The 25,906-nt window shown below is 40.2% G+C and overlaps 1 protein-coding gene across 5 annotated transcripts in view; it reads left to right on the top strand.

The window, feature by feature from the left end:
• Positions 1-25,906, top strand: part of col16a1 (collagen, type XVI, alpha 1) — a 120,807-nt gene that overhangs the window by 51,874 nt on the left and 43,027 nt on the right. For all 5 annotated transcript variants that reach the window (XM_073858264.1, XM_073858263.1, XM_073858261.1 and 2 more), the window contains 14 exons: positions 2,003-2,038; positions 2,121-2,180; positions 2,705-2,749; positions 2,825-2,956; positions 3,050-3,085; positions 3,150-3,257; positions 3,515-3,642; positions 3,825-3,873; positions 3,994-4,035; positions 4,196-4,231; positions 5,661-5,714; positions 5,814-5,882; positions 6,270-6,323; positions 6,820-6,846. In XM_073858264.1, coding sequence (XP_073714365.1) covers positions 2,003-2,038; positions 2,121-2,180; positions 2,705-2,749; positions 2,825-2,956; positions 3,050-3,085; positions 3,150-3,257; positions 3,515-3,642; positions 3,825-3,873; positions 3,994-4,035; positions 4,196-4,231; positions 5,661-5,714; positions 5,814-5,882; positions 6,270-6,323; positions 6,820-6,846 — 876 coding nt within the window. The remainder of the gene's footprint in view (positions 1-2,002; positions 2,039-2,120; positions 2,181-2,704; positions 2,750-2,824; positions 2,957-3,049; positions 3,086-3,149; positions 3,258-3,514; positions 3,643-3,824; positions 3,874-3,993; positions 4,036-4,195; positions 4,232-5,660; positions 5,715-5,813; positions 5,883-6,269; positions 6,324-6,819; positions 6,847-25,906) is intronic.

Genomic DNA, 25,906 nt, shown 5'->3' with positions numbered 1-25,906 from the left:
ATAATTCTGAGATTAAAGTCAGAATTCTGAGATTAAAGTCATAATTCTGAGATTAAAGTCATAATTCTGAGATTAAAGTCAGAATTCTGAGATTAAAGTCAGAATTCTGAGTTTAAAGTCATAATTCTGAGATTAAAGTCAGATTTCTGAAGAATTCTGAGATTAAAGTCAGAATTCTGAGATTAAAGTCAGAATTCTGAGATTAAAGTCAGAATTCTGAGATTAAAGTCAGAATTCTGAGTTTAAAGTCAGAATTCTGAGATTAAAGTCATAATTCTGAGATTAAAGTCAGAATTCTGAATTCTGAGATTAAAGTCTGAATTCTTAGATTAAAGTCATAATTCTGAGATTAAAGTCAGAATTCTGAGTTTAAAGTCATAATTCTGAGTTTAAAGTCATAATTCTGAGATTAAAGTCAGAATTCTGAGATTAAAGTCATAATTCTGAGATTAAAGTCATAATTCTTAGATTAAAGTCATAATTCTGAGATTAAAGTCAGAATTTTGAGTTTAAAGTCAGAATTCTGATATTAAAGTCAGAATTCTGAGATTAAAGTCATAATTCTGAATTCTGAGATTAAAGTCATAATTAAGTCATAATTCTGAGATTAAAGTCATAATTCTGAATTCTGAGATTAAAGTCATAATTCTGAATTCTGAGATTAAAGTCATAATTCTGAGTTCTGAGATTAAAGTCATAATTAATTCTGAATTCTGAGATTAAAGTCATAATTAATTCTGAATTCTGAGATTAAAGTCATAATTCTGAATTCTGAGATTAAAGTCATAATTAATTCTGAATTCTGAGATTAAAGTCATAATTCTGAGATTAAAGTCATAATTCTGAGATTAAAGTCATAATTCTGAGTTTAAAGTCATAATTCTGAGATTAAAGTCAGAATTCTGAGATTAAAGTCAGAATTCTGAGATTAAAGTCAGAATTCTGAGATTAAAGTCAGAATTCTGAATTCTGAGATTAAAGTCATAATTCTGAGATTAAAGTCATAATTCTGAGATTAAAGTCAGAATTTTGAGTTTAAAGTCAGAATTCTGATATTAAAGTCAGAATTCTGACTTTAATCTCAGAATTCTGACTTTAATATCAGAATTCTGACTTATGATTAAAGTCATAATTCTTAGATTAAAGTCATAATTCTGAGATTAAAGTCATAATTCTGAGATTAAAGTCATAATTCTGAGAAAAAAGTCATAATTCTGAGATTAAAATCAGAATTCTGAGATTAAAGTCATAATTCTGAGAAAAAAGTCATAATTCTGAGATTAAAATCAGAATTCTGAGATTAAAGTCATAATTCTGAGATTAAAGTCATAATTCTGAGAATAAAGTCGGAATTCGAATATTTTTTTCACCGGTGGCCCTAGTCCTCTTCCGTATATGTGCTTAGTACCTTAGAATGAGCCGGTTTTTTTTACATACACCACGGGTCCCCTTACATGGAAGCCGCCATTTTGTGCCGCCATGTTATTACAGTAGCCCTAAACGGACAAACTGCTCTACAGAGCGCGTTTTGTCACTAATTCTGTATTTTGTCCTAGACAACATGTTTGTCCTGTGGTGGCTACCGTAGCTTCTCTATGCATTTTGGTGAACGGTGGACTGAGCCGTTGGTTGCAATTTTGCAATCTCACTGCTAGATGCCACTAAAATCTACACACTGCACCTTTAAACATGAAAAAAGTCAGATTTTTATGATATGTCCCCTTTAAGTAAAAGTCGATACATGTAGTTGTTAGAGTTATAGTGAACTTAAGTTTAATGAAATTCATACACTTGGCTTATGTAACAAATACTGTTTGGAGCCACTGTGCATATTGACAACGTATGCGATCTTTGTTGATACTTAAAAGGAAATTTTGTAAACCATCCAAAGCAGAGGAGCTTTGCTGATACATTATAAACTAAAATCAATAGTAGTTCTTTGTTATACAAGCCCATCCAATACGAAGTGATGGTCTCACGCTGTTGACACTGTTTGTCATAGGGTAACGCTGGCAGTAAAGGAAACGAGGGCAAAACTGTGAGTAAGCATTTTTCACTATTAGTCTGCGACAATGATTTATGTATAATACTGTAACTTGAATCTGTTGATGTTTTTTCAGGGAAAACCTGGGCAAAGAGGGCCGGGTGGTAAAGATGGGAATAAAGGAGCCAAGGGTGATTAAGCTCAACTCAAGAGTTTGTTACTTTACATTAATTGTAAAGTGTCAAATTAGGTGTTATACAGCTATCATACATCATCTTAATTATAACCTCATCAGAAGATATCAGGATATCCCACAGCGGGAGATTAATGCCGCCATGTCCAATCAGGTGTAATGGGACGAGTTTTCAGTGACAAGCAATTTGTCTGTTCAAGCTGTATGTGAACCTGCTGTCTCACGCTCTGTCTTCCAAAAGATGTTTGATTTTTATTAATACAGTATTTGATTTAATGATAAGACTCTGCTGTGGGCGGGGCTAGCACAAAAATAGAAACCAGTCTGGTTGGAGGAAAAGTAACATGAAAGAGCTTTAATGGCTTTATCACAGCACAACCTCATCTGGTTAGGATATAGGGTGGGTAAGATCAAAATCTTTTTTAGCTAAAGAAATTGCAGAGTTACAGTCAAGCCTTGTATTTACTATTATAAACACATTGGAATATCACATACACATTGGATATATGTATATATTACAGGGTGATCCTGGTCATCCTGGTATAGGAGAAACTGGTCCAAAGGGTGAAAAGGTGAGTAACATGCATTTTACAGTCACAGTTTTTGTACCCAAATAGGACAAGTACTAAACACGCTCTTTATCTAAGGGGGACTCGTGTGGTGTGTGTGAAAGCACTGCCTCTGAGGTGGGAGGTGTCCCACCTACGATAAAGCTTACAGGTGAACGTGGCCCTCCAGGACCCCCAGGGCCACCTGGAGAAGGAGTCGAGGGCAAACAGGTAAGTCCGACTCTTTTCTGCAGGTGCTTGTGGTGCAATTTTGAATTTGAGGAGCCAAAAACTCACTTTGATTTTAAAATGGTGTCTCAACAGGGACCTCCAGGTCTACAGGGGTTCAAAGGAGTGAAAGTAAGTTTTTATATTTAATATAGGATATTTTTTTAAGAATTAGGTTAACATTTTTTATCTGTAGGGTGATCAGGGATTACAAGGAGACCCAGGTGTTTCTGGTACACCTGGAGTCCCAGGACCTCAAGGAGAACCAGGGAGGAATGGCCTTAATGGAGTAAAAGGAGAAAAGGTCAGTGTTGCATATCATTGATCATGTGGCTGAATATAAATTACACTGGAATAAATTACACTCCGTCAGAGAATATTAAAATAGTAATTCATCATGTTGATTTAATAGAGAACACCTTTAGAAAAAGCAGTATGCACAAACAAAAATATCTCTGTAGGAAGCACATCTGTTGAACTGGATTTCTGCTCTCTTGTGATTTACTAAAAAAGACTGCACCTTTCTCTTTTGTTAATGCACATGTGTATGTCATTCAACAGGGAGATGCGTGTGACAGCTGTCCATCATTCCCTGAAGGAGATGGCAATGTGGTTGGCTTACCAGGACCCAAGGGAGAAAGGGGAGAACCAGGTTTGCCAGGACAGGCTAAAGATGGAAAACAGGGTAAGTTTTTGTATTACAGTTTGATTAGTTGTGTTTGTTTAAAGCAAGCAGCAGTTATAGTATGAGGGACTGTTCGGTTCATCCTAAGCATCCTTAATATTACACATAAGTGATGCCTCAACTCAGGTATGATATTACTTAATCAGACATTTGGTCTTCTTCTGCTTTGTCTATTCTGTAGGGTAAACCTGGACCACCAGGTCTCCAGGGACCTCCGGGACTCAAAGGTAGTCAGGTAAAGTTACAAACCCAGCTGATATGCAGAGAACATTTGTGTTTGAGTAATAGGAGTAACTGTGAACATCAATTATTGTAACTTCAGTACTGTAAATTTTCAATATATTTATTTCATTAGGGTGAAGCTGGACCACCAGGTGTTGGCCTTCCAGGACCACAGGTAACGTAATGCTAGAGTAATCAGTCTGTTTTAGTTTGAGAATTTATGTGAATCCAACTCATTGCTTTCTCACTTTATAAAGAGAAGTGCAAGCCTCTGCCGTATTCAATAATTATTTGAATGCACCAGCCCTTTGTAATTTTTTGACGTTCTCATCTAGGGTGAACAGGGACCTAGAGGTTTTCCTGGAGCTGCTGTAAGTACATGAAAACTCTCGGTTTCATCTTTTCATGTAGAAGAATTTAGTTATGCAAATTTAAAGCTGAAGGAAAAGTTTGTGAAACCTTTAAATTATCTGTAATTTTGCATAATTGTCTCCTAAAGGCTAAACTGATTCATCTGAGTTGATGATAACAACACGTGTAACCTTTAGCACAGTTAAATCTTTACAGAACACATCATTTGTTGAATGCAAATTATAGCGGCTACTTTAACTCTTTCTCTGCCAGTGTTTTTAAAAAAGTTTGCCAGGCAGCAGCAGCATTTTTTATGATTTTCACAAAAGTTGAATGCCTTCCAGAAAATGTTCTTCTTTAAATATATAAACATGCAATATATCAAATGAAAGAACAGACCCTCTGCTTTCAAACAAAAAAGTTTCATCCTTATTTGCTCTTTTTTATCACCTCTCAAATACGGTAGGTTTCTTCAAAAATATAGAGATAATTGCATTTTTGTAAAGGACTTTTGATAGAGATCAGATTCAGAGTGAGATTCAGATTCAGAGAGTTGAATTTTAAGGAAATATTTCCGGGTTTTATAAGTTGGGCAAGCATGCCACCTGGTGGATAATAGCGGAAATATGGATTGCTGTAAAAACTCGTCATTGCCAAGGAAGCGTTTTTTTCTCAATTGATAAGTTAACTTGTCAATAACTGGGAAAGAGTTAATATCTCTGGCTGGTTTATTACTTGTAATTTTTTATCCTGTTATAAAATGTGGAGCAGGGATGATATTAATCACACCCATGCAACCCTGAGTCTGAAGTGTTTTGGTTGTTGTAAAACCATTTATTATTCATTTGATTGTACACTAGAAAATTCTTTATAAAGATAGTCTTGGGTACAGCTAATGCAAACTCTGACATGATTCACCAACACATCCTCACCCCATGTCGTCAATATTTGACGACACTTGACCATTCGTCAATATGTGACGGGGAGGGTATACCTTTCGCGTCATTTTTTGACGAACTGGGGACTTCAATACTATTACGTCCGTTGCATTCTCTTTCCTATTTTCTAGCCATTTTCGCGTCGGTTTAGGGTTAGATTACGCAAAATTAAACAGTGTACGCGAAATTAAACAGTGTACGCGAAATTAAACAGTTGTCACCTGGCGTTGGGGTTAGAAACAGTTGTCACCTGGCGTTGGGGTTAGAGTTAGGTTTGGGTAGGGATGTCATTATGTAAATCTAACCCTAAACCGACGCGAAAATGGTAAGAAAATAGGAAAGAGAATGCAACGGACGTAATAGTATTGAAGTCCCCAGTTCGTCAAAAAATGGTATACCCTCCCCGTCACATATTGACGAATGGTCAAGTGTCGTCAAATATTGACGACATGGGGTGAGGATGGGTTGGATTCACAACTGGTGTGAGTGATACCATAAATGTCTTAAACAGGGTCCTGAAGGACAACAAGGACCGGCGGGGCCAATGGGACCCGGAGGTCAGAGGGTAGGTCACCACCACTATCACACTGTGTTTTTCAGGACAAAATAGACAACGGATCATCCCTTGGTTGTATGTTAATTTCTTATTCCTTCACATCAATAGGGTCCAAAGGGAGAAATAGGACCGCCAGGGCCACAAGGGCCAGCAATCCCAGGACAAATTGGGCAACCGGTAAGTACAGGTGTCATGTCACAATGTGATCACATTACTATTCAGTAATAAAGTGGCTGTAGCAGACATGCTGTACGTTTTTGGGTAGACGTCAGTATGGATAGACACTAAAATTTCCATTTATTAACATTTAGACAGCATCTAGCTACAGTATATCATTATTATGTTTATCTATATGTTATCATGTATATCTATATGTCTTTAATAATGTATTGACCGCATTAATTTATCTAAAAGCCACATATGTACACTTTACGTACAAATAACTACAAAAAATGAGATCACACTGGGTGAGAAAAAAAAACATGGACAGAATGATCATTAAAGTGCTTTTTGTTTCTTATTGGTGTACAAAATTTCCAGTACTGTATGTATTTTGTATCATAGGGCAGGGATGGTATAACAGGAAATCCTGGAATGCCGGGACAGGATGGAGTACCTGTAAGTGAACATCTCTCATATATTCCCTCTGTATCATCCCTCTATTTTTCTGCAGACCTGTCATCTCTTTTTTCTCGGCTGCGGCACAAGATCTTTCACTAACAACTTTGCATGTCGTCTATTCGTAATCACAATTCATTGGGATCTGGAGATGGCATCAAATGAACCTCCGGAAGCTTCTGAGAAAGCAGCGAGGGCTTGTTGTCTTGCCAAAGCTCGTCTCATTAAAAAAGCAATGGCAGTGTCATCTGTTGTCTCCACATCAGATGTTAATTACCTGGGGCTTTGTCACTGGGCGCTCGAGGGGGGAATCTAGAGACAGACCCGGGCCGTCTCTGACTCAGCCTGGATCCCTAACTGCAACATATTGTCTGCTTTCATCACGTCACCTGTCGCTGATTTTCCCTGATTCACACTCATCTCTCCAACCCTGAAGACTTCTATTCAATAACACTGTCTAACCGAGTCTTTATGTGTGTGTTTGTGTGTCTTTCAGGGATCCAAAGGACCTAAGGGTGACAAGGTAAGTGTATGGATCAGTGAGCTGGTGATTTGGAGGTCATTCAGAATAGTGTGAGTGTTTGTGATATTAGGATTCATGTTTAAAGGGACACAAACCGGGGTATAAGAGTCCTAGGATTGGAAATGGAGAATAGGTTGTTAATTAAATTATAAACATACTAAAAACTACAGATTTGTTAATTATGTTGGCTTGAGAAAGCCAACATACTGTTGTTGTACATAAACTTTTTATTATGTTGGCTTGAAAAAGCCAACATACTGTTGTTGCACTTAAACTTATTATTAGTGGTGCTTGCATTTATGCAAGGCATCACTATTATTATTCCCCATACTTATTATTAGTGGTGCTTGCATTTATGCAAGGCATCACTATTACTATTCCTCAGGGATATTATTATGTTGGCTTGACAAAGCCAACATACTGATATTGTATTTAAACTTATTATGTTGGCTTGACAAAGCCAACATACTGATATTGTATTTAAACTTATTATTATTAGTGGTGCTTGCATTTATGCAAGGCATCACTATTACTATTGCTCATACTTATTATTATTATGTTGGCTTGACAGAGCCAACATACTGATATTGTATTTAAACTTATTATTATTATTCTTCTTCTTCTTCTTCTTCTGAGACTAAAATTTCTGCGGCTAACTCGTCCGACAGCTTTCAAGCTACATCCACGAAATTTTCCACGGACATTCTGACTGGTCTAAAGAAGTGTGCTATATCTTTTTGACGGGATCCGACTTACAGAATTCCTAAAACGGGACATAAAACTTCCGAAAAGTCCCATTTACTTAACATTGCGACAAACTTTGACAGGTCATAGCTGCGAGCGAGAAATTTGTAGAAACTTGTGGGTTACCACATTTGAAGAGGCTGGCAGGCACTGTGAGAACATACCTCACATTGGGGTGTAAGTTTCACCCCTGGGGTGTAAGAGGCCCCCAAAATTCCCCATTGACTTATAACGGGGCAGGAAACACGCCCATATAAGGGAATAAAAACGTTCCAGATGGAATATCTTCGCTTTACAGTGTCATAGAGACATGGGGGTGGGCTCATTTTACTCAGGCATCCAATCAGTCTCTCTGGATCGTCCCATAGCTATTAAGCCACGCCCCTAGCAACCATTTTTGAGTACCCTAGCAACATCTCCCATAGACTGCCATTATAAAATGCCCAAATGGATATCTTTGGAGCACAGTGTCACAGAGACATGGGGGTGGGCTCATTTTACTCAGGCATCCAATCAGTCTCTAAGGATTCTTATTGAGGTATTAAGCCACGCCCCTAGCAACCAAATATGAGCACCCTAGCAACATAATAAACAAAGCCTTATATCTCTGGATCCGAACATCATAGAGACATGGGGGTTGGGTCTTTTGGTCATGTTAGCCTTATGCTAGCTTCATGCTAAGTCTTACTAGCTTCATGCTAGTTTCATGCTAGCTTTATGCTAATTTCATAATAAATCTTGCTGACTTCATGCTTATTCATGTTAGCATCATGCTAGCTTCATGCTAATTCATGTTAGCATCATGCTAGCTTCATGCTAATTCATGTTAGCATCATGCTAGCTTCATGCTAATTCATGTTAGCATCATGCTAGCTTCATGCTAATTCATGTTAGCATCATGCTAGCTTCATGCTAATTCATGTTAGCATCATGCTAGCTTCATGCTAATTCATGTTAACATCATGCTAGCTTCATGCTAATTCATGTTAACATCATGCTAGCTTCATGCTAATTCATGTTAGCATCATGCTAGCTTCATGCTAATTCATGTTAGCATCATATTAGCTTCATGTTAATTCATGTTAGCATCATGCTAGCTTCATGCTAATTCATGTTAGCATCATGCTAGCTTCATGCTAATTCATGTTAGCATCATGCTAACTTCATGTTAGCATCATGCTAGCTTCATGTTAATTCATGTTAGCATCATGCTAGCTTCATGCTAATTCATGTTAGCATCATGCTAGCTTCATGCTATTTCATGTTAGCATCATGCTAGCTTCAAGCTAATTCATGTTAGCATCATGCTAGCTTCATGCTATTTCATGTTAGCATCATGCTAGCTTCATGCTAATCATGTTAGCTTCATGCTAATTCATGTTAGCATCATGCTAGCTTCATGCTAATTCATGTTAACATCATGCTAGCTTCATGCTAATTCATGTTAGCATCATGCTAGCTTCATGCTAATTCATGTTAACATCATGCTAGCTTCATGCTAATTCATGTTAGCATCATGCTAGCTTCATGCTAATTCATGTTAGCATCATGCTAGCTTCATGCTAATCATGCTAACTTGATGCTAGCTTCATGCTAATCATGTTAGCTTCATGCTAGCTTCAGGCTAATCATGCTAGCTTCATGCTAGCTTCAGGCTAATCATGCTAGCTTCATGCTAAATCAGGCTAGCTTCATACTTAAACATACTAACAGCCAGATAGCCTACTAAACTAAACATCTGTCAAACCGTTTTAAACGTACAGGCTACGCTTTGTCAAGCCAACATAAAGTTTGTCAACAAACTTTTCTATCTAGTTATTATTATTATTATTCTTTTTCTTCTGAGACTAAAATTTCTAACTCTAACTCCTCCTAGAGCTTTCAAGCTACAGCCACCAAACTTTGCACAGACCTTCAGTCTGATCTGAGGAGGTGTGCTATATCTTTTCTAAGGGATCGGACTTACGGTTCTCCTAAACCGTCCGATCAAACATCCCAAAAAAGTCCCATAGACTTACATTCATAGAATGTTTAGGCTGAGTGTTTATTTTCAAATTCTAACTGTCAACTCTCATTCATACAAATACATTACATCATCTCTAAACCTCTCTCAGTCTATCTCTGTCTCACAAAACTCACTCAATAGCACAGACAAACACAACTACACACATACACACACACACACACAACCACACAGACACACAACCACACACAACTACACACAGACACACAACTACACACAGACACACAACTACACACACAAACACAAAATTATATATAACATACTGTCACAAAAACACAGACACGCACACACACACAGACACACAACCACACACAAATACACATAGACACACAACTACACACAGACACACAATTACAAACACAAACTTATATATAACATACTGTCACAAAAACACAGACATGCACACACACACACACACACACACACACACACACACACACACACACACACACACACCACAAATATACACACACAAACACAATATTACATTCTGCCCTAAATGCCCCAACTGCCCTAAATGCCCCAACTACCCAATTCTGCCCCAAATGCCCCAACTACCCTAAATGCCCCATCTGCCCCAAACACCCAATTCTGCCCCAACTGCCCTAAATGCCCCATCTGCCCCAAATGCCCCGTCTGCCCCAACTACCCAATTCTGCCCCAAATTACCCATTCTGCCCCAACTGCCCTAAATGCCCCAACTGCCCTAAATGCCCCATCTGCCCTAAATGCCCCATCTGCCCTAAATGCCTCATCTGCCCCATTCTGCCCAAACTGCCCTAAATGCTCCAACTGCCCTAAATGCCCCAACTGCCCTAAATGCCTCAAATGCCCCAACTGCCTCATCTGCCCCATTCTGCCCCAACTGCCCTAAATGCCCCAACTGCTCTAAATGCCCCAACTGCCCTAAATGCCTAGTCTGCCACCCTACTACCCAATTCTGCCCCAAATGACCCAACTACCCTAAATGCCCCATCTGCCCCAAACACCCAATTCTGCCCCAACTGCCCTAAATACCCCATCTGCCCCAAATGCCCCATCTGCCCCAACTGCCCCAACTGCCCCATTCTGCCCCAACTGCCCTAAATGCCCCAACTGCCCTAAATGCCCCAACTGCCCTAAATGCCCCATCTGCCCCAAATGCCCCATCTGCCCTAAATGCCTCATCTACCCCATTCTGCCCTAAATGCCCCAACTGACCTAAATACCTCAAATGCCCCAACTGCCTCATCTGCCCCATTCTGCCCCAACTGCCCTAAATGCCCCATCTGCCCTAAATGCCCCATCTGCCCTAAGTGCCCCGTCTGCCCCAATTATCCAATTCTGCCCCAAATGCCCCAACTACCCTAAATGCCCCATCTGCCCCATTCTGCCCCAATCTGCCCCAACTAACACATCTGCCCCAACTAACTTAAATGCCCCAACTGCAGCTCCATCTATTACTCTCAGACTAGGCTTTCTCAAGCCAACATAAAGTTTGTTCACAAACTTTAACCTCATCTAGTTATTTATAATTCTTACATCCGGACACTTTTTCGGCGCGTAACTCGTCCCGCACGCTTTGTCGTAGACCCATGAAAGAGGGCTCAAATCGACCGGATTATTGAGGAGAGGTGTGCTATGACTTTTATTTATTATGTTGGCTTGACAAAGCCAACATACTGTTCTTCGATCTAAGCTTATTATTAGTGGTGCTTGCATTTATGCAAAGCATCACTATTATTATTGCTCAGGGATATTATTATTATGTTGGCTTGACAAAGCCAACATACTGTTCTTCGATCTAAGCTTATTATTATTATTATTATTCTTCTGGTCCACACTTTTTCTCACAGTAACTCCTCCTAGAGCTTTCAAGCTACACCCACAAAACTTTACAAAATTTTTAAGACTGGTACGTAGATTGGTGCTATGACTTTTCTAACTGATGGGACCTACCAAATTCCTAAACGGGGCGCTCAAACACCCCAAATTTTCCATTGACTTAACATTGCGACAAACTTTGACGGTTCATAGCTGCAAGCGAGAAATTTGTAGAAACTTGTGGGTTATCACAGTTGAAGAGGCTGGCAGGCTCTGTAAGAACATACATCACATTGGGGTGTAAGTTTCACCCCTGGGGTGTAAGAGGCCCCCAAATTTCCCCATTGACTTATAATGGGGCAGGAAACATGCCCATATAAGGGAATAAAAGCGTCCCAGATGGAATATCTTTACTTTAGAGTGTCGTAGAGATATGTGAGTGGGCTCATTTTACTCAGGCATCCAATCAGTCTCTCTGGATCGTCCCATAGCTATTAAGCCACGCCCCTAGCAACCATTTGTGTGCACCCTAGCAACATCTCCCATAGACTGCCATTATAAAATGCCCAGATGGATATCTTTGCAGCACAGTGTCACAGAGACATGGGGGTGGGCTCATTTTACTCAGGCATCCAATCAGTCTCTAAGGATTCTTATTGAGGTATTAAGCCACGCCCCTAGCAGCCAAATATGAGCACCCTAGCAACATAATAAACAAAGCCTTATATCTCTGGATCCGAACATCATAGAGACATGGGGGTTGGGTCTTTTGGTCATGTTAGCTTCATGCTAGCTTCATGCTAAGTCATACTAGCTTCATGCTAGTTTCATGCTAGCTTTATGCTAATTTCATAATAAATCTTGCTAGCTTCATGCTAATTCATGTTAGCATCATGCTAGCTTCATGCTAATTCATGTTAGCATCATGCTAGCTTCATGCTAATTCATGTTAGCATCATGCTAGCTTCATGCTAATTCATGTTAGCATCATGCTAGCTTCATGCTAATTCATGTTATCATCATGCTAGCTTCATGCTAATTCATGTTAGCATCATGCTAGCTTCATGCTAACTTCATGCTGATTCATATTAGCATCATGCTAGCTTCATGCTAATTAATGTTAACATCATGCTAGCTTCATGCTAATTCATGTTAGCATCATGCTAGCTTCATGCTAATTCATGTTAGCATCATGCTAGCTTCATGCTAATTCATGTTAGCATCATGCTAGCTTCCTGCTAATTCATGTTAGCATCATGCTAGCTTCATGCTAACTTCATGCTGATTCATGTTAGCATCATGCTAGCTTCATGTTAATTCATGTTAGCATCATGTTAATTCATGTTAGCATCATGCTAGCTTCATGCTAATTCATGTTAGCATCATGCTAGCTTCATGCTTATTCATGTTAGCTTCATGCTAACTTCATGCTAATTCATGTTAGCATCATGCTAACTTCATGCTAATTCATGTTAGCATCATGCTAGCTTCATGCTAATTCATGTTAGCATCATGCTAGTTTCATGCTAATTCATGTTTGCATCATGCTAGCTTTATGCTAATTCATGTTAGCATCATGCTAACTTCATGCTAACTTAATGCTAATTCATGTTAGCATCATGCTAACTTCATGCTAATTCATATTAGCATCATGCTAATTCATGTTGGCATCATGCTAGCGTCATGCTAACTTCATTCTAATTCATGTTAGCATCATGCTAGCTTCATGCTAATTCATGTTAGCATCATGCTAGCTTAATGCTAACTCATGTTAGCATCATGCTAGTTTCATGCTAATTCATCTTAGCATCATGCTAGCTTCATGCTAATTCATGTAAGCATCATGCTAGCTTCATGCTAATTCATGTTAGCATCATGCTAGCTTCATGCTAAATTATGTTAGCATCATGCTAGCTTCATGCTAATTCATGTTAGCATCATGCTAGCTTCATGCTAATCATGCTAATTTGATGCTAGCTTCATGCTAATCATGTTAGCTTCCTGCTAGCTTCAGGCTAATCATGCTAGCTTCATGCTAAATCAGGCTAGCTTCATACTTAAACATACTAACAGCCAGACAGCCTACTAAACTAAACTTCTGTCAAACCGTTTTAAACGTTCAGGCCAGGCTTTGTCAAGCCAACATAAAGTTTGTCAACAAACTTTTCTATCTAGTTATTATTATTCTTATGTCTGCACGTTTTTTCGGCGCGTAACTCGTCCCGCACGGTTTGCCGTAGTCCCATGAAGGAGGGCTCAAATCGACCGGTATATTGAAGAGATGGTGGCTATGACTTTTATAAGGGATCGGGTGCAGGATTTCTGAAAGGGGGGCGAAAAACCACCCGAAAAATCCCATTGACTTAACATTGCGCCCAACTTTGAGGAGTCATAGCTCCGCTCGAGGATTTTATAGAAACATGTGGGTTACAACATTTGAAGAGGGTGGTAGGCTCTGTAAGAACATGGATAACAATGGGGTGTAAGTTGTACCCCTGGGGTGTAAGAGGTGCCCAAAAATGCCCAATGAAAAGTCAATGGGGCAAAATCCCATAGACTTACCATTGCAAAAATTTTGACGGGTCATAGGTACGAGTGAGGATTTTGTAGAAACATGTGGGTTACTAAATTTAAAGAGGGTGGTAGGCTATGTAAGAACATACATGACATTGGGGTTTAAGTTGTACCCCTGGGGTGTAAGAGGCACCCGAAAATTCCCATTGAGGAAACATGCCCATATAAGGGAATAAAACAGTTCCAGATGGGATATCTTTGCTTTACAGTGTCGTAGAGATAAGTGGGTGGGCTCATTTCACTCAGGCATCCAATCAGTCTCTCAGGATCATCCCAGAGCTATTAAGCCACGCCCCTAGCAACCACTTTTGGGCACCCTAGCAACATCTTCCATAGACTGCCATTATAAAATGCCCAGATGGATATATTTGCACCACAGTGTCATAGAGACATGGGGGTTGGCTCATTTTACTCAGGCATCCAATCAGTCTCTCAGGATCCTTACATAGGTATTAAGCCACGCCCCTAGCAACCACTTTTGAGAACCCTAGCAACATAAAATTCAAACAGTTATATCTCGGCATCCGAACATCGTAGAGACACAGGGGTTGGACCATTTGACTCGTGACTCAGAGTGTAATCATTATGGGATGCCAAATTTTTCCCTAGCAACCAAATACATTACCCTAGCAACAGAGTAAACAAAGCCTTATATCTCCGCATCAGAACATCGTAGAGACACGGGGGTTGGACCGTTTGATTCTTGACTCAGAGTGTAATCATTATGGGATGCCAATTTTTTCCCTAGCAACCAAATACAGTACCCTAGCAACAGAGTAAACAAAGCCTTATATCTCCGCATCAGAACATCGTAGAGACACGGGGGTTGGACCGTTTGACTTGTGACTTGGAGTGTAATCATTATGGGATGCCAATTTTTTCCCTAGCAACCAAATACATTACCCTAGCAACAGAGTAAACAAAGCCTTATATCTCCGCATCAGAACATCGTAGAGACACGGGGGTTGGACCGTTTGATTCGTGACTCAGCGTGTAATCATTATGGGATGCCAAATTTTTCCCTAGCAACCAAATACATTACCCTAGCAACAGAGTAAACAAAGCCTTATATCTCCGCATCAGAACATCGTAGAGACACGGGGGTTGGACCGTTTGATTCTTGACTCAGCGTGTAATCATTATGGGATGCCGATTTTTTCCCTAGCAACCAAATACAGTACCCTAGCAACAGAGTAAACAAAGCCTTATATCTTTGCATCAGAACATCGTAGAGACACGGGGGTTGGACCGTTTGACTCGTGACTCGGCGGGTAATCACTAGTGGATGCCATTTTTTCCCCTAGCAACCAAATACAGTACCCTAGCAACAGAGTAAACAAAGCCTTATATCTCCGCATCAGAACATCGTAGAGACACAGGGGTTGGACCGTTTGACTCGTGACTCAGAGTGTAATCACTATGGGGTGCCAATTTTTTCCCTAGCAACCAAATACAGTACCCTAGCAACAGAGTAAACAAAGCCTTATATCTCCGCATCAGAACATCGTAGAGACACGGGGGTTGGACCGTTTGACTCGTGACTCGTAGGGTAATCACTAGTGGATGCCATTTTTTCCCCTAGCAACCAAAACAGTACCCTAGCAACAGAGTAAACAAAGCCTTATATCTCCGCATCAGAACATCCTAGAAACACGGGGGTTGGACCATTTTACTTGTGACTCGGCATGTAATCACTAGTGGATGGCAATTTTTTCCCTAGCAACCAAAACAGTACCCTAGCAACAGAGTAAACAAAGCCTTATATCTCCGAATCAGAACATCGTACAGACACGGGGGTTAGACCGTTTGACTTGTGAGTCGGAGTGTAATCACTAGTAGATGCAAATTTTCTCCCTAGCAACCAAATACAGTACCCTAGCAACCGGATAAACAAAGCCTTATATCTCCGCATCAGAACATCGCAGAGACACGAGAGTTGGATCGTTTTACTTTTGGTTTGGAATATAATCATATATTGTCCCGAAAATTTTGCCACGGCAAGCACCACTCACATTTTCTTCAGGAAATGTACCTATCTAGTTATTATTCTTCTTCTGTTCATACTTTTTACCAATTGTAACTCCTCCCAGAGCTTTCAAGCTACACCCACAAAACTTTACAAAACTTTTAAGACTGGTCCGTAGATGGGTGCTATGACTTTTCTAACTGATGGGACCTACCGAATTCCTAAACGGGGCCCTCAAACACCCCAAATTTTCCATTGACTTAACATTGCGACAAACTTTGACGGGTCATAGCTGCAAGCGAGAAATTTGTAGAAACCTGTGGGTTACCACATTTGAAGAGGCTGGCAGGCTCTGTAAGAACATACATCACATTGGGGTGTAAGTTTCACCCCTGGGGTGTAAGAGGCACCCAAATTTCCCCATTGACTTATAATGGGGCAGGAAACATGCCCATATAAGGGAATAAAAGCGTCCCAGATGGAATATCTTCACTTTAGAGCAGGGGTGTCCACTCCTGCTCCTGGAGGGCCGGTGTCTCTGCAGAGCTTTATTCCAACCCTAATCAAACACACCTGATCCAGCTAATCAAGGTCTTACTAGGCAGACTAGATACTTTGAGGCAGTTGTGTTGAGGGAAGTTTTAGCTAAACTCTGCAGGACACAGGCCCTCCAGGACCGACTTTGGACACCCCTGCTTTAGAGTGTCGTGGAGATATGGGGGTGGGCTCATTTTACTCAGGCATCCAATCAGTCTCTGAGGATTCTTATCGAGGTATTAAGCCACGCCCCTAGCAACCAAATATGAGCACCCTAGCAACATAATAAACAAAGCCTTATATCTCTGGATCCGAAAATCATAGAGACATGGTCGTTGGGTCTTTGGGTCATGTTAGCCTTATGCTAGCTTCATGCTAAGTCATACTAGCTTCATGCTAGTTTCTTGCTAGCTTTATGCTAATTTCATAATAAATCTTGCTAACTTCAAGCTAAATCATGTTAGCATCATGCTAGCTTTATGTTAATTCATTTTAGCTTCATGCTAGCTTCATGCTGATTCATGTTAGCATCATGCTAGCTTCATGCTAATTCATGTTAGCATCATGCTAGCTTCATGCTAATTCATGTTAGCATCATGTTAACTTCATGCTAATTCATGTTAGAATCATGCTAGCTTCATGCTAATTCATGTTAGCATCATGTTAGCTTCATGCTAATTCATGTTAACATCATTCTAGCTTCATGCTAATTCATGTTAGCATCATGCTAGCTTCATGCTAATTCATGTTAGCATCATGATAGCTTCATGCTAATTCATGTTATCATCATGCTAATTCATGTAGCATCATGCTAATTCATGTAGCATCATGCTAATTCATGTTAGCTTCATGCTAATTCATGTTAGCATCATGTTAATTCATGTTAACATCATGCTAACTTCATGCTAATTCATGTTAGCATCATGCTAGCTTCATGCTAATTCATGTTAGCATCATGCTAGCTTCATGCTAATTCATGTTAGCATCATGCTAATTCATGTTAGCATCATGCTAATTCATGTTAGCATCATGCTAATTCATGTTAGCATCATGTTAGCTTCATGCTAATTCATGTTAGCATCATGCTAGCTTCATGCTAATTCATGTTAGCATCATGTTAGCTTCATGCTAATTCATGTTAGCATCATGCTAGCTTCATGCTAATTCATGTTAGCATCATGCTAGCTTCATACTAATTCATGTTAGCATCATGCTAATTCATGTTAGCTTCATGCTAATTCATGTTAACATCATGTTAGCTTCATGCTAATTCATGTTAGCATCATGCTAACTTCATGCTAATTCATGTTAGCATCATGCTGGCTTCATGCTAATTCATGTTAGCATCATGCTAATTCATGTTAGCATCATGCTTACCCATGCTAATTCATGTTAACATCATGTTAACTTAGTGCTAAATCATGTTAACATGCTAACTTTTTGTTAAATCATGTTTACGGAAAGTTAGACTACTAAACTAAACTTGTTTTAAGTTTCTCTCAAACTTTTTTAAACGTTCAGGCCAGGCTTTGTCAAGCCAACATAAAGTTTGTCTTCAAACTTTTCTATCTAGTTATTATTCTTCTTTTTCTGGACACTTTTTTCGGCGCGTAACTCGTCCCGCACGATTTGACGTAGACCCATGAAAGAGGGCTCAAATCGACCGGCTTATTGAGGAGAGGTGTGCTATGACTTTTATAAGCGATGGGGTGCAGGATTTCTGAAAGGGGGGCGAAAAACCACCCGAAAAATCCCATTGACTTAACATTGCGCCCAACTTTGACGAGTCATAGCTCTGCTCGAGGATTTTGTAGAAACATGTGGGTTACAACATTTGAAGAGGGTGGTAGGCTCTGTAAGAACATGGATCACAATGGGGTGTAAGTTGTACCCCTGGGGTGTAAGAGATGCCCAAATGTGCCCCAATGAAAAGTCAATGGGGCAAAATCCCATAGACTTAACATTGCAAAAATTTTGACGGGTCATAGGTCCGAGGGAGGATTCCTTAGAAACATGTGGGTTACTAAATTTGAAGAGGGTGGTAAGCTATGTAAGAACATACATGACATTGGGGTGTAAGTTGTACCCCTGGGGTGTAAGAGGCACCCGAAAATTCCCATTGACTTATAATGGGGCAGGAAACATGCCCATATAAGGGAATAAAACAGTTCCAGATGGGATATCTTTGCTTTACATTGTCGTAGAGATAAGTGGGTGGGCTCATTTCACTCGGGCATCCAATCAGTCCCTCAGAATCATCCCAGAGCTATTAAGCCACGCCCCTAGCAACAATTTTGGGCACCCTAGCAACATCTCCCATAGACTGCCATTATAAAATGCCCAGATGGATATCTTTGCACCACAGTGTCATAGAGACATGGGGGTGGGCTCATTTTACTCAGGCATCCAATCAGTCTCTCAGGATCCTTACATAGGTATTAAGCCACGCCCCTAGCAACCATTTTTGAGCACCCTAGCAACATAAAATTCAAACAGTTATATCTCCGCATCAGAACATCGTAGAGACACGGGGGTTGGACCGTTTGACTAGTGACTCAGAGTGTAATCATTATGGGATGCCAATTTTTTCCCTAGCAACCAAATACAGTACCCTAGCAACAGAGTAAACAAAGCCTTATATCTCCGCATCAGAACATCGTAGAGACACGGGGGTTGGACCGTTTGACTCGTGACTCGGAGTGTAATCATTATGGGATGCCAATTTTTTCCCTAGCAACCAAATACAGTACCCTAGCAACAGAGTAAACAAAGGCTTATATCTCCGCACCAGAACATCGTAGAGACATGGGGGTTGGACCGTTTGACTCGTGACTCAAAGTGTAATCATTATGGGATGCCAATTTTTTCCCTAGCAACCAAATACAGTACCCTAGCAACAGAGTAAACAAAGCCTTATATCTCTGCATCAGAACATCGTAGAGACACGGGGGTTGGACCGTTTGACTAGTGACTCAGAGTGTAATCATTATGGGATGCCAATTTTTTCCCTAGCAACCAAATACAGTACCCTAGCAACAGAGTAAACAAAGCCTTATATCTCCGCATCAGAACATCGTAGAGACACGGGGGTTGGCCCGTTTGACTCATGACTCAGAGTGTAATCATTATGGGATGCCAATTTTTTCCCTAGCAACCAAATACAGTACCCTAGCAACAGAACAAACAAAGCCTTATATCTTCGCATCAGAACATCGTAGAGACACGGGGGTTGGACCGTTTTACTCGTGACTGAGAGTGTAATCATTATGGGATGCCAATTTTTTCCCTAGCAACCAAATACAGTACCCTAGCAACCGAATAAACAAAGCCTTATATCTCCACATCAGAACATCGTAGAGACACGGGGGTTGGACCGTTTGACTCATGACTCAGAGTGTAATCTTTATGGGATGCCAATTTTTTCCCTAGCAACCAAATACAGTACCCTAGCAACGGAATAAACAAAGCCTTATATCTCTGCATCAGAACATCGTAGAGACACTGGGGTTGGACCGTTTGACTCGTGACTGAGAGGGTAATCATTATAGGATGCCAATTTTTTCCCTAGCAACCAAATACAGTACCCTAGCAACAGAGTAAACAAAGCTTTATATCTCCGCATCAGAACATTGTAGAGACACGGGGGTTGGACCGTTTGACTTGTGACTTGGAGTGTAATCACCAGTGGATTCCAATTTTCCCCCTAGCAACCAAATACAGTACCCTAGCAACAGTGTAAACACAGCCTTATATCTCCGCAGCAGAACATCGTAGAGACACGGGAGTTGGATCGTTTTACTTTTGGCTTGGAGTATAATCATATATGGTCCCCAGAATTTTGCCACGGCAAGCACCACTCACATTTTCTTCAGGAAATGTACCTATCTAGTTCTTCTTCTTCTTCTTCTTCTTCTTCTTCTTCTGAGACTAAAATTTCTGCGGCTAACTCGTCCGACAGCTTTCAAGCTACATCCACGAAATTTTCCACGGACATTCTGACTGGTCTAAAGAAGTGTGCTATATCTTTTTGACGGGATCCGACTTACAGAATTCCTAAAACGGGACATAAAACTTCCGAAAAGTCCCATTTACTTAACATTGCGACAAACTTTGACAGGTCATAGCTCCGAGTGAGAAATTTGTAGAAACTTGTGGCTTACCATATTTAAGGAGGCTGACAGGCACTGTGAGAACATACCTCACATTGGGGTGTAAGTTTCACCCCTGGGGTGTAGGAGGCCCCCAAAATTCCCCATTGACTTATAACGGGGCAGGAAACACGCCCATATAAGGGAATAAAAACGTTCCAGATGGAATATCTTCGCTTTACAGTGTCATAGAGACATGGGGGTGGGCTCATTTTACTCAGGCATCCAATCAGTCTCTCTGGATCATCCCATAGCAATTAAGTCACGCCCCTAGCAACCATTTTTGGGCACCCTAGCAACATCTCCCATAGACTGCCATTATAAAATGCCCAGATGGATATCTTTGCAGCACAGTGTCACAGAGACATGGGGGTGGGCTCATTTTACTCAGGCATCCAATCAGTCTCTAAGGATTCTTATTGAGCTATTAAGCCACGCCCCTAGCAACCAAATATGAGCACCCTAGCAACATAATAAACAAAGCCTTATATCTCTGGATCCGAACATCATAGAGACATGGGGGTTGGGTCTTTTGGTCATGTTAGCTTCATGTTAGCTTCAAGCTAAGTCATACTAGCTTCATGCTAGTTTCATGCTAGCTTTATGCTAATTTCATAATAAATCTTGCTAACTTCATGCTTATTCATGTTAGCATCATGCTAGCTTCATGCTAATTCATGTTAGCATCATGCTAGCTTCATGCTAATTCATGTTAGCATCATGCTAGCTTCATGCTAATTCATGTTAGCTTCATGCTAGCTTCATGCTAATTCATGTTAGCATCATGCTAGCTTCATGCTAATTCATGTTAGCATCATGCTAGCTTCATGCTAATTCATGTTAGCATCATGCTAGCTTGATGCTAATTCATGTTAGCATCATGCTAGCTTCATGCTAATTCATGTTAGCATCATGCTAGCTTCATGCTAATTCATGTTAGCATCATGCTAGCTTCATGTTAATTCATGTTAGCATCATGCTAGCTTCATGCTAATTCATGTTAGCATCATGCTAGCTTCATGCTAATTCATGTTAGCATCATGCTAGCTTCATGTTAATTCATGTTAGCATCATGCTAGCTTCATGCTAATTCATGTTAGCATCATGCTAGCTTCATGCTAATTCATGTTAGCATCATGCTGGCTTCATGCTAACTTCATGCTAATTCATGTTAGCATCATGCTAGCTTCATGCTAATTCATGTTAGCATCATGCTAGCTTCATGTTAATTCATGTTAGCATCATGCTAGCTTCATGCTAATTCATGTTAGCATCATGCTAGCTTCATGCTAACTTCATGCTAATTCATGTTATCATCATGCTAGCTTCATGCTAATTCATGTTAGCATCATGCTAGCTTCATGCTAATTCATGTTAGCATCATGTTAGCTTCATGCTAATCATGCTAACTTGATGCTAGCTTCATGCTAATCATGTTAGCTTCATGCTAGCTTCATGCTAATTCATGTTAGCATCATGCTAGCTTCATGCTAATTCATGTTAGCATCATGCTAGCTTCATGCTAACTTCATGCTAATTCATGTTAGCTTCATGCTAGCTTCATGCAAATCATGTTAGCTTCAGGCTAATCATGCTAACTTTATGTTAAATCAGGCTAGCTTCATACTTAAACATACTAACAGCCAGATAGCCTACTAAACTAAACTTCTGTCAAACCGTTTTTAACGTTCAGGCCAGGCTTTGTCAAGCCAACATAAAGTTTGTCAACAAACTTTTCTATCTAGTTATTATTCTTCTTCTTCTTCTTCTTCTTCTTCTTCTTCTTCTGAGACTAAAATTTCTGCGGCTAACTCGTCCGACAGCTTTCAAGCTACATCCACGAAATTTTCCACGGACATTCTGACTGGTCTAAAGAAGTGTGCTATATCTTTTTGACGGGATCCGACTTACAGAATTCCTAAAACGGGACATAAAACTTCCGAAAAGTCCCATTTACTTAACATTGCGACAAACTTTGACAGGTCATAGCTCCGAGTGAGAAATTTGTAGAAACTTGTGGCTTACCATATTTAAGGAGGCTGACAGGCACTGTGAGAACATACCTCACATTGGGGTGTAAGTTTCACCCCTGGGGTGTAGGAGGCCCCCAAAATTCCCCATTGACTTATAACGGGGCAGGAAACACGCCCATATAAGGGAATAAAAACGTTCCAGATGGAATATCTTCGCTTTACAGTGTCATAGAGACATGGGGGTGGGCTCATTTTACTCAGGCATCCAATCAGTCTCTCTGGATCATCCCATAGCAATTAAGTCACGCCCCTAGCAACCATTTTTGGGCACCCTAGCAACATCTCCCATAGACTGCCATTATAAAATGCCCAGATGGATATCTTTGCAGCACAGTGTCACAGAGACATGGGGGTGGGCTCATTTTACTCAGGCATCCAATCAGTCTCTAAGGATTCTTATTGAGCTATTAAGCCACGCCCCTAGCAACCAAATATGAGAACCCTAGCAACATAATAAACAAAGCCTTATATCTCTGGATCCAAACATCATAGAGACATGGGGGTTGGGTCTTTTGGTCATGTTAGCTTCATGCTAGCTTCAAGCTAAGTCATACTAGCTTCATGCTAGTTTCATGCTAGCTTTATGCTAATTTCATAATAAATCTTGCTAACTTCATGCTTATTCATGTTAGCATCATGCTAGCTTCATGCTAATTCATGTTAGCATCATGCTAGCTTCATGCTAATTCATGTTAGCATCATGCTAGCTTCATGCTAATTCATGTTAGCATCATGCTAGCTTCATGCTAATTCATGTTAGCTTCATGCTAGCTTCATGCTAATTCATGTTAGCATCATGCTAGCTTCATGCTAATTCATGTTAGCATCATGCTAGCTTCATGCTAATTCATGTTAGCATCATGCTAGCTTCATGCTAATTCATGTTAGCATCATGCTAGCTTCATGCTAATTCATGTTAGCATCATGCTAGCTTCATGCTAACTTCATGCTAATTCATGTTAGCATCATGCTAGCTTCATGCTAATTCATGTTAGCATCATGCTAGCTTCATGCTAATTCATGTTAGCATCATGCTAGCTTCATGCTAATTCATGTTAACATCATGCTAGCTTCATGCTAATTCATGTTAGCATCATGCTAGCTTCATGTTAATTCATGTTAGCATCATGCTAGCTTCATGCTAATTCATGTTAGCATCATGCTAGCTTCATGCTAATTCATGTTAGCTTAATGCTAGCTTCATGCTAATTCATGTTAGCATCATGCTAGCTTCATGCTAATTCATGTTAGCATCATGCTAGCTTCATGCTAATTCATGTTAGCATCATGCTAGCTTCATGATAATTCATGTTAGCATCATACTAGCTTCATGCTAATTCATGTTAGCATCATGCTAACTTCATGCTAATTCATGTTATCATCATGCTAGCTTCATGCTAATTCATGTTAGCATCATGCTAGCTTCATGCTAATTCATGTTAGCATCATGCTAGCTTCATGCTAACTTCATGCTAATTCATGTTAGCATCATGCTAGCTTCATGCTAATCATGCTAACTTGATGCTAGCTTCATGCTAATCATGTTAGCTTCATGCTAGCTTCATGCTAATTCATGTTAGCATCATGCTAGCTTCATGCTATTTCATGTTAGCATCATGCTAGCTTCATGCTAATCATGTTAACTTGATGCTAGCTTCATGCTATTTCATGTTAGCATCATGCTAGCTTCATGCTAATCATGTTAACTTGATGGTAGCTTCATGCTAATCATGTTAGCTTCATGCTAATCATGTTAGCTTCATGCTAGCTTCAGGCTAGTCATGCTAACTTTATGTTAAATCAGGCTAGCTTCATACTTAAACATACTAACAGCCAGATAGCCTACTAAACTAAACTTCTGTCAAACCGTTTTTAACGTTCAGGCCAGGCTTTGTCAAGCCAACATAAAGTTTGTCAACAAACTTTTCTATCTAGTTATTTTTATATCTTTATTCTTATGTCGCATAAATTTCGGCGCGTAACTCGTCCCACACGGTTTGTCGTAGACCCATAAAAGAGGGCCCAAATTGACCGGTTTATTGAGGAATGGTGTGCTATATCTTTTTTAAGGGATCGGGTGCAGGATTTTCGAAAGGGGGGCGAAAAACCACCCGAAAAATCCCATTGACTTAACATTGCGCCCAACTTTGACCAGTCATAGCTCCGCTCAAGGATTTTGTAGAAACATGTGGGTAACAACATTTGAAGAGGGTGGTAGGCTCAGTATGAACATACACCACAATGGGGTGTAAGTTGTACCCCTGGGGTGTAAGAGGCACCCGAAATTTCCCATTGACTTATAATAGGGCAGGAAACATGCCCATATAAGGGAATAAAAAAGTTCCAGATGAGATATCTTTGCTTTACAATGTCGTAGAGACAAGGGGGTGGGCTCATTTTACTCAGAGATCCAATCAATCTATCAGGATAGTCCCAGAGCTATTAAGCCACGCCCCTAGCAACCATTTTGGGCACCCTAGCAACATCTCCCATAGACTGCCATTATAAAATGCCCAGATGGATATCTTTACAGCACAGTGTCATAGAGACATGGGGGTGGGCTCATTTTACTCAGGCATCCAATCAGTCTCACAGGATCCTTACATAGGTATTAAGCCACGCCCCTAGCAACCACTTTTGAGCACCCTAGCAACATAAAATTCAAACAGTTATATCTCCGCATCAGAACATCGTAGAGACAAGGGGGTTGGACCGTTTGACTCGTGACTCAGAGTGTAATCACTATGGGATGCCAATTTTTTCCCTAGCAACCAAATACAGTACCCTAGCAACAGAGTAAACAGAGCCTTATATCTCCGCATCAGAACATCGTAGAGACACGGGGGTTGGACCGTTTGACTTGTGACTCAGAGTGTAATCACTATGGGATGCCAATTTTTTCCCTAGCAACCAAATACAGTACCCTAGCAACAGAGTAAACAAAGCCTTATATCTCCGCATCAGAACATCGTAGAGACACGGGGGTTGGACCGTTTGACTCGTGACTCGGCGAGTAATCACTATGGGATGCCAATTTTTTCCCTAGCAACCAAATACAGTACCCTAGCAACAGAGTAAACAAAGCCTTATATCTCAGCATCAGAACATCGTAGAGACGCGGGGGTTGGACCATTTGACTCTTGACTCAGAGTGTAATCACTATGGGATGCCATTTTTTCCCCTAGCAACCAAATACAGTACCCTAGCAACAGAGTAAACAAAGCCTTATATC

The sequence above is a fragment of the Misgurnus anguillicaudatus genome, chromosome 20 (genome assembly GCF_027580225.2).
Source record: "Misgurnus anguillicaudatus chromosome 20, ASM2758022v2, whole genome shotgun sequence".
NCBI classification, from domain to species: Eukaryota; Metazoa; Chordata; class Actinopteri; order Cypriniformes; family Cobitidae; genus Misgurnus; species Misgurnus anguillicaudatus.
Note: the sequence above shows the minus strand (reverse complement) of the source record. Positions and strands in the feature narration are given on the sequence as shown.